The sequence below is a fragment of the Impatiens glandulifera genome, chromosome 1, assembly GCF_907164915.1.
Source record: "Impatiens glandulifera chromosome 1, dImpGla2.1, whole genome shotgun sequence".
Taxonomy (NCBI): Eukaryota; Viridiplantae; Streptophyta; class Magnoliopsida; order Ericales; family Balsaminaceae; genus Impatiens; species Impatiens glandulifera.
This window is the reverse complement of record NC_061862.1, coordinates 77258337-77270471: the sequence shown is the minus strand read 5'-3', so window position 1 is coordinate 77270471 and position 12135 is coordinate 77258337. Positions and strand designations below refer to the sequence as shown.

The 12135-nt window shown below is 30.9% G+C and overlaps 1 protein-coding gene across 1 annotated transcript; it reads right to left on the bottom strand.

Moving 5' to 3' along the window:
• Positions 1–336: 336 nt before the first annotated feature.
• On the bottom strand, positions 337–1641 carry LOC124933117 (stemmadenine O-acetyltransferase-like). The gene has a single exon (XM_047473823.1). The coding sequence runs from the start codon at positions 1639–1641 to the stop codon at positions 337–339; it is 1305 nt and encodes a 434-aa protein (XP_047329779.1).
• Positions 1642–12135: the final 10494 nt, after the last annotated feature.

Below are 12135 nucleotides of genomic sequence, written 5' to 3'. Positions count from 1 at the left end.
GTTTTCGATATATATAATAATATATATAGATGAGCCAGCTAGCCAAATCCAGATCTTAATACTTGCGTTGACTATATGTCGACTGATCTTGTTTCATATTGATTTATTTTAAAAAGCATTGGATTTCATAACCATTTTAGTTATTTAATCATTTTTATTTAGATTGAAAAATGAATAATTAAAAATCACAACTTAATCAACAAAAAGTTGACAGAATAAAATCATATGAAAGTGAGTTGTTTAATTTGTTTTTTTGTTCATTAAAAAGAAAAAAAAGAAGCAAAAGCTTCTTAAGAATCAAACACACATGATTTTCATAAATAAATAAATAAATAATTAGGTCAGACCATAAACAGATGAAGCAAATTTTAGGAATTCAGTGTCTTGTTCCAGTCCCCTCATATCTTCATCTTTTAGGTTAATCCACGCTTCCACTCCCACTGAACCCGCTTCCGCCGCCGCCGCCTCCGTCGCCTTCGCCGTCGTCGTCGGAAGGAAATAAACAGTATTCCTAAGACTGAGTCCTCCTAGGGCAACCCACGTCGGCGATCCAAACCCAAAATCCACTTCCTGTAATGGTAACTTGTGAAGCGCGCTGAAACTCAAGCACTCCCCTTCGTTCTTCTTCAATTCCTCAACCCACTCCAGCTGTAAATCGCCATTCTTAAGTTTCTCCAAGTACTCTGTATCTATCTTCCTTATTGAATCCCTCATACGCCCCACCATAGCAGAACCGCTTATGTCATCACTTTCCGTCACAACCACGGCAAACCTGCTGAGGTTTCCGAAGTATGACGCCGGCAAATGAGGCTTTATTCTTGTCCGGAGATTGACCGCCTGAATCAAACCGTATTTTTTCTTGTTTTTGTTGTTGTTGTTGTTGTTTTTTAAGTGAACGAATCGGGTCCATATGAAGGTGGAAAGGGCCTCGACCAGACTGGGTCGGCAGTAGGCGTTGTTATTATTATTAATATTACTACTGTATTTGTCTCTTAGAAGAGAAAGTGCGGTGCCGGAGAAGATAAACCTCTTTGAGACGACGTTGTTTTCGAGATCGGACGTGCATCTCGAATAACAGCAAGTATCACGCGGCGGGAACAACGCGGTCATGTCGAATTTGGGTGAAACGATGGATCCGACTTCGTTTCTGGCGGCGGCGGCGGCCCATGCGTTGGCGAAGGTTATGACGGAAAGGGCGTCCATGGTCTTGTGTGAAGAATGTGTTGCGATTGCAATTCCACCGCAGCTAAAGAAGTTGACTTGGATGGACATGATGTGTTGTTTGGTTGGCGGTTTGGGTGGAATCAAGGCCTGGATATCCGATGGCTGAGAGTTATTGACTACATCGATGAGGCGGTGGTTGCCGATGACTTTAGCTTGAAGGTATTGGATTCCTTCGTCGTTGCAGATGACGGCGTCGTTGGCTTGGATTCGTCCGGCGAGAGGGTAGAATCGAGAGAGGGTGAGGGATAGGGATTTTTTGAGGTGAAAAGAGTCAGGGGAGGAGAGATAGTAAAAGATTAGAGGCATGAAATGAGCATCGCTTAATTGATCGAGAAATGAAAGCGGTAAATGACGCAAGTCGGGTGGTGTTGGGCTCGACGGTTTCACGATCTCACTAGACATCAATACAACCTCCATTGTTCTTCTTCTTCTTCTTCTTCTAATCCAGAGGGAAACTCTCTTTTAGTGTGAGCTAAATCAAGTGCCTCTAAACATGCACAGCTGTTGGCTCTCATATATATTTATATATATATATATAGACACCTTCACGGTTTTGTAAAAGATTCTTCATTTCTCCTTTCAATATAATAATAGCTTATGGAGTAGCGCATTACCATTCTTTTCGATCTAATTGCCCCACCATTCACTTTTTATATGACATTTTATTGTAAATAAATTACTCAATTAAAATATTATTTATTTTATTAATACATTTCATTAACTATAAAATATAAAAAAAAATATGCACACAAAAAATAAAAATATAAAAAATATATAAAAAATAAATAAAAATAATATTTATCAATGTTTAAATTTTTAATAAATTACGAATAATATATTTAAAAAAAGAACACTCTCATTTAATTAGTTAGTTAAAAAATTAAAATTATATGGTTAAAATATCTTGCGTTCATCTATTATGATGTTAAATTTAAAATATAAATTATTATTAGTCTAGTTGATCAAAACGTTGTACTTGATTTGTTAGGTTGCAAGTTCGAAACATACATATAACATTTTTAATTTCATTTTAAATAGTTTTAAGTTTATGGCAAATCAACCCACAATCCGACCCAAGTATCTATTTACTCTCACATATATATATTCAAATTAACCACAACCCTTGATCCGGCAATCCGGACACTTTAAAAATTAAGCATCATTATATATATAGAGAGTGATTAGTTATATATAGATTAGAACTCTCAACCCGGCAATTCGGACATTTTAAAAATTAAGCATATATATATTAGTTAGTTAAAAAGTTAAAACTTATATTGTTAAAATGTCCCGTGTTCATCCAATTTGGCGTTGAATTTAAAATATAAAGTGTTATTAGCTTATTTGGTTAAAGGGTTATATTTATTTGGTTAAGTTACAAATTCAAACCATACCTATAACATTTTTTATTTTATTTTTAACCGTTTTAAGTTTATAGGTGTGTCAAACCATAATTCGATCCAAGTATCCATAATCATTTCTTCCTCACATTTCTTATCAGTCTCTTTCATCTTCATTGTTTCGTCTTCTTCTACTTTTTTTTTCAAACAAAATATAATATATTACACTGGTGAAAAAGGGGTCAAAACCGAGGGTAAAAACTCTCGGTTTTGACCCTATAACTTTCGGTATAGACACATTACCGAAGGTTTTGGTAACTCTTGCCATCCCTCGGTATTGACTCTCTCGTTAAAAACAATTGGGCATTTACCGAGAGATATCGTAGAGTTTTCGGTTTAGATACCCTAGAGTAAAACCGAAAGGTAATTGAAAAACTTTCGGTTTTCTCTTTGTGGAAAAACCGAGTGTATTACAAATAACTCTCGGTTTTCTTCAAATGGAGAAAACCGAGAGTTATTAAAAAACTCTCGGTTTTCTCCATTTGAAGAAAACAGAGAGTTATTAGAAAACTCCCGGTTTTCTTCTAATGGAGAAAACCGAGAGTTTTCATATAACTCTCGGTTTTCTCCATTTGAAGAAAACCGAGAGTTATTTGTAAAACCCTTAGTTTTTCCACAAAGAGATAAACTGAAAATTTTCATATAACTCTCGGTTTTCCTCTTTGGGTAAAAACCGAGGGTTTGTCATATAACTCTCGGTGTTTCTCTTTGGGTAAAAAACGAGAGTTTTCTAATATCTCTCGGTTTTTCCATTTGAAGAAAAACCGAGAGATTTCAATATCACTTTCGGTTTTTTCCCGTAATTTTTTAAAAAATTTCAGATTATTTTGCTCGCAACCAAAACCTTGCAACCAAAACCTGTTCAGCCAAACCAATATATCAATGATAAAAGAAATGCCACATACATTAAACGATCACATTAATTGATCATTATCATTACAAAATTCGAAACCAAACTAATAATCCGAACAATCTGTTATAAATTCAAATTGACACAACTACTAATTAAAACATGTTTTGAATCGAAACAATCTTAGCTTGTGGGGGGAGGAGGTGGTTGTTGCCTCATATACAATTCGATTCTCTCCATTCTTGCGTTCATCTCTAACTTCTTCCTCTCCATTCTTGTCACAATTTCTTCCTTTTCCGCTTCCATTTCTTCCATTCTGTGCCTTCTTTCTTCATCCCTCTTCTCCAGTTCCTCCAGCTTGAGCTTCATTATTTGATTCTCTTCTAACAATCGTTCATTGTTTCGCTGTGAACTGTTTCCACTTCGACGATCCTCACGAAAGTGTGTGGGCCGGACGCCTAATCCCATTCCGAACACTACCCCGTATTTTTATTGTCCGAACACCCTCTCCGTCAATTCAAAATCCGATATTCTCGGTTCGTTACTAACAACCTCCTCCATCTCAACCTGAACAATTCAAATAAAATATCATTTCTATAATAAAAAACTAGGCATATTCAATTCACTTACAATTTTCTCTTGCACGTGTTCGTCCGGGACGGGTGTTGGGTTTTCTTTTGTCGGTTTTGGGGTACGGGTCCTCTTGATTACTTCAATTACAGACGGTGCCCGTCCCATTTCAATCGCCTGTTGAAATAAATGATTTATATAATTAATAACAATCTTTAGATTAAGTTATTACAAATAATGTACTTACCAACTCGTCTTCAATTTGTGCAAACGATCTACTTCCCGTTCGATGCGGGAATTTAAGCTTCTTCCTGTTCTTCATATTTGTAGAAGTGTTTCTCTGTATTTGAAATAAAAAATGAAGTTAGATTAATTAATATCAACTTTTATTTGAATTATGAAACCATACCTTAAATATTTCTGTGAAGAAATGGTTGCGACACACAAACTCCCAATCATCCCGATCGTAGTCCGGTGGAGGATTAGCCAATACCGCTGCCTCGTCTCCTTTGTGGACGTGGATATATGTCTTGTTCAAATCCGACCACCATCTATCCCATATCTGATTGGCGTGTCCCAATCCGATCTTTCGAAAAGACTCAATATCACCATTAGTAGCTTCGAACGGATCCTGAAAAAAATAACATCCAAATGTTAAAAATAATTATTTAATGACGTAATGTATAATCAAGTAATAAGTATTACCTTGATAGCAGTCCACAGTGAATCCAATTGGTCTGCACTTAAAGCCTTCCACTTTAGAAGACGGTGTGAGACGGCTGCGGGGTCCTGGATAATCGACCCCACATGTCTAGACCACCGTGTTCTTCCCACGTCTATACCGCCTGACCTCCCATCCTTCTCCCTAAACGTAAGAAGAATCCTTGTCCCCGCTACCCTCTTAGACATCGCAATATTCTTGTTCTTCCCCCATCTCTTGCGGGAAAAAGATTCTTCAAAATTATCAAAATCATAATTATATATGTCAATCAATTTAAACACTAACTAATTTGTAAACGAGTTACCTGTCGATGATGGGTCGGGAGTGGAACCGTGCTCCCCCTCGCCATCGCCATTCTCCTCCTCGATAGGCTCCTCGAGACCCTCGTCTGCAGCCTCATCGCTATCCACCATATCAGCAAATGTGCTCTCTATAAACTCTTGGAGCTCACTAGCCTCAACATCCTCGTCTGTTGGGGGAGGCGCAGTAGCTATCGGGACCACAACAATAGGTGGTTGGTCTCTAGAAGAAGATCCTCGGAGCTTTAAGGACTCGGATTGGGCAAGTAGGTTCTGGTATGGCTTTAACAATTTGTTGGGTGTTTTCCTCATACTCTTCCAAGTTTCTTTATGACCTTCAGACATTCTTAATGCATACCATTAATAAATGAGCGAATATTTGAAATGAAGTAGTAATAAGAACGAATATAAAGTAACCAATATAAATCTACCTAATTAATTAATCTGAACTATATGTTTGTAAACCGCGGTTTTATTTTTGTCACAATCTTCCAACCGGGTCGGGCTGACATATCAGGGGCGTAGAATACTTGTTTCGCTTGACTCGCCAATATATACGGGTCTTGACTTTGAGTTTTCAAAATTCGGTTTACATTTACACTTACGAAGCCATATTTATTCACTTTCACTCCTAGTTCCCCCGAGTGTGTATCAAACCACTTACACTTGAATAAAACAACTCGTTTGTGAGAATAGTATTGTACTTCGATTATATCCGTTAAAACTCCGTAGTATGACATAGTTTCAGATCCGTTGTACCCCTCAACAACCACCCCAATATTTTGAGTGGCCAAACCTTCGTCGTGTTTTTCTGTACAGAATTTGAATCCGTTTATTTTACACCAAACATACATAGACGAGTACATACTTGGACCTTCTCCTAAGATCTTGAGGTCTCTTGATATGTCGTTAATTTCTGCTAAATGGGCGACCTATATATGTATCCGAAATGAAGTTGTTAAAATGAATAAAAAGAGTTTGGATATATGGTTTATAATTTACTCACTCGATGCTTGAAATATGCGGCAAACGTTTCTCCACTGGACTCGTTGTTATAATCTCTGCAAATAGATCGAATATTAAATAGCACACTCTTTAATGCTAATTAGTAACAGCAACATCGAATCTTACATGTAAAAAGGTTCTGCTTCGGGGTAAATAATTGTACAAAATTATTTAAAATGGCATACCTGCGATTGCGTTGATATATGATTAAATATAATACCTGAAAAATGTCAGAAAAGTGTTAGAATTTTAAAAATAAATTTCAAACAGGGCCTTATCCAAAATATTTGTTTGGTAAATATCCCGAAAATATTTAAATATCATTTTCTAACCTTTTGGGATTATTTAAAAATAGATTTTGGTTCCAAAATTACAAAATTACAAAAATAATTTTTGGATTTTGAAAATGGAACCAAACAGGCCTTTGGACCACAATCATAGGGTTTGGGTCCGGTTATACCGATTTGGGCTCGGACGGGCTCGGTCTAGACCGGGGTGGTCTAAATTAGGGCTTAGAACGCCTGGTTAAGGGATCGGAGTGCTTGGTCCTAGGATTCGGGAGGCTCGGTCCTGAACATAGGCTACTCGATCCTAGGGTTCAAGAGGCTTAGTCCTGAACTTAATTTGTCTGGTCCTAGGCTTGGGAGGCTCGGTCCCAAGTTTAGCTTTATCTGTCGTGGACTTGAGAATCTCGGTCCTAGGCTAAGAACCTTGGTTAGAGTCCTCGATCCTTGCTCAAGAACATATGTTCTATAACTCGGTCCTAATTTAAGAACATCGGTCATTGGTCTCGGTCCTAATTCAAGAACATCGATCCTTAGTCTCGGTCCTAGGTCAATTTACTCGGTCCTCGGACTAGGTCAGGACCGAGGATTCTAGGTCCTATTTCTCGGTCTCAGACTAAGAACCTTGGTTCTTTGCTTAGGTCCAAGAGGACCAAGTGTTCTTGAATTATTCAAAAATTGCAGGTCTTATATCTTTTGATACATATTATGAAATCATGATTTGTAAGTTGCAATCAATCCATATGATTGTGGGGGATTAAAAGGCCTAACCCTAATCACGGTCAATTGATCTCTACAAAGATCAATTTATCAAATCCTTTTTTATGTCCTAATAGATTTTAAAATGATTAACATAGTTAAACAAAACCAAAATAAAAACATCATTCAAGCCTCTATAACAGATTTACAAACTGAAATTCAATTTTTCAAAAATTTCAGTTGGATCAAACATGATCGGGATGATGATATTATGATTTGGAAAAAATCCTAACATGTTTACAAAGATGTTAGGCAGCTAATTAAACCAAAATTCTGACTTAAAAGCTCAAAAACATTAAATTCAAAAAACCAGATTTTCAAACCAAATTATATTTTTTTTTCGTTTTAGGTTGATTTGATCAAATATTTTAATATAAAATCTATACATCATCTAGGGAGTGATTCTAAACAAAAAAAACACAAAATTGAGCCCCACAACTGATCAACCCAATCAAATTTGAAGAAATTCAATTTTTAATCACAAATTAAAATATAGTGGATCTTAAAACTTACTAGTAGTTGGAGAACACTACAATGAAGTGTTAGATGCTTTCTCGAAGCCTAAATCGAATCCTTGATCGCTAGAGAGGATTTTACAAAGATCTAGCATTGCCAAAATTTAGAATTCTTCAATTTGGACTGTAAGATGTGATTCTTGTTTGATGGATTGGAAGAGAAGGACCTAGAGAGTATTTATACTCAACTAGGTCGATTTTCTTGGACGAATTCAACTTCGATTTGGCAATCAAGCTATATATTTTGGTTTCAAATTCGTCTTCGGTAGTCTAACTAAGATATATGATTTGAATTCAAAGTATAGGGGTAATGATCACAAGGTAGAGACGTGCACGAGGGTGAAAAATGAGAGGATAAGGTTGAGAAATGAATGAGATATTCCCTTTGGGAGGTCGTCGACATCCATCGCGGCCTTTGGAGTTCGCGAAGAAGAAGTTCAAAAACGATGTCGTTTTGTTTTAAGGGAATTCTACGTTGCATTCCATTGGCGTTGGAGCGTTCCGTTAGTGTCCTGACTAACGGACGTCTCCTACTATGATGTGGATCGGGCGCGTGCGTGCTTCTGCTACAACGGGGTGCGTGGAGTTCTCCTGAGCGCTGGATGAAAATCCAGCACTAATCCGATGGCCTAGAATCATGTTGCAATGAAATTCTTCATTTTTTGCCACACCGGATTATCAATTTATAATTTTAATAAAATGATTATTTAAAATCGAATTTTAACCATTTTCTTGCGTTTTTCTTCACCAAAAATTCCACAAAAATTTTTTTTGACAACATAATAAAAATTATGATCATTTATTTTATTTTTTGGTATTTGGTATTTGGGGTATTTATTTAATTGTTTTAAGCCATAAATTATAAATAATTTAAAATCATAATTAAATAATTTCAACCCCTTTTTGGGTTTAAGTTGGGTAAAATAAATACAACATTTTAACCTCAAATTATTTTTTTGGATTTTTATTTAATTTTTCTAATTAAGTTTAATTATCACAATAATTAATTCTAATTTGATTTTAATCTATTTTTAAGTTATTTTAAAATTAAAAAATCAATATATTATTTTAATATTATTATAATTTAATAATATTATTCAAATTTTCATACTTACAAATATAAATATAAATATATATATATATATATTATTTATTATATTTTGTGTATTAATTATATAAATATATATATAATTAAAATATTAATAATATTTTTTGAAATAAAATTTTATTTATGAGAAATGATTAGGGAAGAGATTTTGAGGGAGATAATGAGTGAAGGAATGTCGTAATGCTGAAAAATAAAAAAAATAAAAAATTCTCTCTCTTCTCACATTTTTTTTAACCAATGAGGTGATGACACGTTATTTCCTCTCCCAAATTCTCATTTATGACTCCTCTAATTTTATTACCTATAATATCTTATTATTAGGTTGTGTTATTGTAAAATAAAAATAATAATAAATTTTATAAACTTATTTAAAACCTGATTTTTTTTTAAAAATTAATATTGATATTTTTTTCACCAAAAATAAACTTAGACTTACTAATTGTAATGGTATAATCTATTCCGATTGACCTCTCATTATTAATATTGTTACATTTTTTCAACAATTTTTTTAGTGAACTCTTAACCTCGTTCATTATTAATTTTCGGATCTTTTAAAATGTCATTTTACTTATTAGATTTGTATTATAAAATAGGTTATAATCTGATTAAAATAAATATTAATATTAATTAAATAAAGCAATAGTTAAATTTATATTTATAAAAATTAATATGTCTTCGCATTTTAAAATTAATTAATTATTTTTTTTTATCCAAATTAAATTAATTTGATGACCTTACTTCAAACTCATTATTAATTTTTTTACCTTATTTTAGAACATTTTGTAATGATCTCTTTCCCTATTTCATTACTAATTTTTACTAATTTTTGAGTTATTTAAAATATCATTTTTTACCTATTAATTTTTTATTATAAATATATTATAATGTTATGAAAAAATAATATTAATAATGGTAAAATTAAAAAATATTTAATTTTTTTAGTTTAGAAAAAAAATAGTAAAAAATAATATTCATTCGTCTTTAAAAAATGATATTGATCATTTTTTGACCGCCCAAAATAAATTCAAGATTTATTAATCTTGTGAAATCACTTCAAAATTTCTCAATTAACCTCATGTTACTCATTATTCAATTTCGAGTATTTTGTAATGACATTTACCTACCTCATATTACTCATTATTTCACTTCGAACATTTTTTAATAACATTTACCTTCGCTAATTACTAATATCCGGGTTCTCTAAGATGTTAGTTAATTAATAATTTTTTATTATAAAATATCTTATCATTTTATAAAAAATAAATAGTAATAATATGGTTAAACAAAAATATAGTTAAAATTTTAATTTAAAAAAACTAACATTCCATCAAAATAAACTTCGACAAATAGACATCATATTAAGATTTAAACAATCTCTAATTATCTCAAAATATACTTTACTTCAAGCATTTTGTACTGATTTTATCCTTACTTTTGGATTTCCTTAATCGACCTCTTGTATTATACATCTCGTGATTAACACTCACTCTCTCAATTCAAACCAAAATACTTCATCTCTCAAATTATGACTCACACATTCTATTATATCTTATATTTTAAAGATAATATTGATAATGGTTAAATAAAAATTAATTCAGTTTTTAATTTAAAAAAAACTAATATTCTAACAAAATAAATTTATAATTAACTAATATTGTGACATCGCTTTAAGCATTCTCTAATCGATCTCTCATTAGGATTCATCTTGAGCATTTTGTACCGATTTCATCCTTACTTTTTGAATTCCCCAATCGACCTCTTGTATTATTAATTTTGTGACTAACACTCACTCTCTCAATTCGAACCAAAATTTATCGTCCCTCAATTTTTGACTCACACATACTATTATATCTTATATTTCAAAAATAATATTGATAATGGTTAAATAAAAATATAATTTAATTTTTAATTTAAAAACAACTAATATTCTACCAAAATAAATTTATAACAAACAAATATTGTGACATCGCTTTAAACATTCTTTCATTAATCTCTTATTAAACATTATTTTAAGCATTTTATACTAATTTTATACTTACTTTTACAATTTCCTAATCGACCTCTCATATTACTAAATCTCGTGACTAACACTAAATAAAATATATTTAAAATTTTAATTTAAAAATAATTAATATCCACCCAAATAAACTTCGACTTACTAATATTGTTACCTCACTTAGAGCATTCTCTAATTGATCTCTCATTATAGACCTCTATTCGAGTAATTTGTACATATCTTATCTTTACTCTTGACCGTCCCCATCAACCACAAAATCATACATGCATTTACGTAAGGACTCACATGTGTCATCTTACCCTTATTTTTGGCCTTCCCCATTAACCACAAAACTTGAACTTTGGTTTCAAATATGAAATATGAACACTTTAACCACTATAGCACTTGTGATTGTTGAATTTAATTTAAAATTTTATGTATGTAAAAATATGTAATTATTGTTAATGAATAATAGATAAAATATATAATTAATAAATAAAATTAATTAATTATATAAATAAAAAATATGTAGGTATTAAAATAATTTTTTAATAAATAATTTGAAATTTTAAATTAAAGACTAAAGTAAAAATATTTTTAAAATCTAATATATAATTATAATAAGTGAATAAAAAAAAGTTAAAATAATGAAATAATATATAGATAAAAAGATATAATAAATAAAAAAATATTAATTATATAAATAATAAATATGTAGGGAAGGTATAAAATTATGTTTTTAATAAATTATTTAGCATTTTAATTAAAGACAGATGTGAAATTATTTTTAAAATTTAATATATAATTATATTAAATTTAAGAAAATTAAAATATTGATGCATAAACTAAATATGGATAGTTTATGTATGTATATATATACATTAACAATATTTATTGTTAATGAATAATAAATAAAAATATATTATGAATAAAAGAAAATTAATTAATTGTTTAAAAAATAAATATGAAGAGAAGGTATAAAAATATTTTTTAATAAATTATTTAAAAGTTTGAATTAAAAATTAAATTAAAAATATTTTTAAAATCTAATATATAATTATATTAAATTAATTAAAACAATGTTAATATAATGTAATAATAGATAAAAGATATAATAAATAAAAGAAAATTAATTAATTATAGAAAATATAAAATTATTTTTTTAATAAATTATTTAAAAATATTAATTAAAAACTAAAATAAAAATATTTTAAAAATATAATATATAATTATATTTAAAAATGAGTTAAATTAATGATGAATATATTTATTTTAATTAAATAAAAAAAATATATTTTAAAATTAATTTAATATAATGAATATGGAGACTAATAATAATAAAAAAGTTCTTATCTCATCTAATTTAACTTTTTAGTCATCATAGTTGATGACTTCTCATATTAT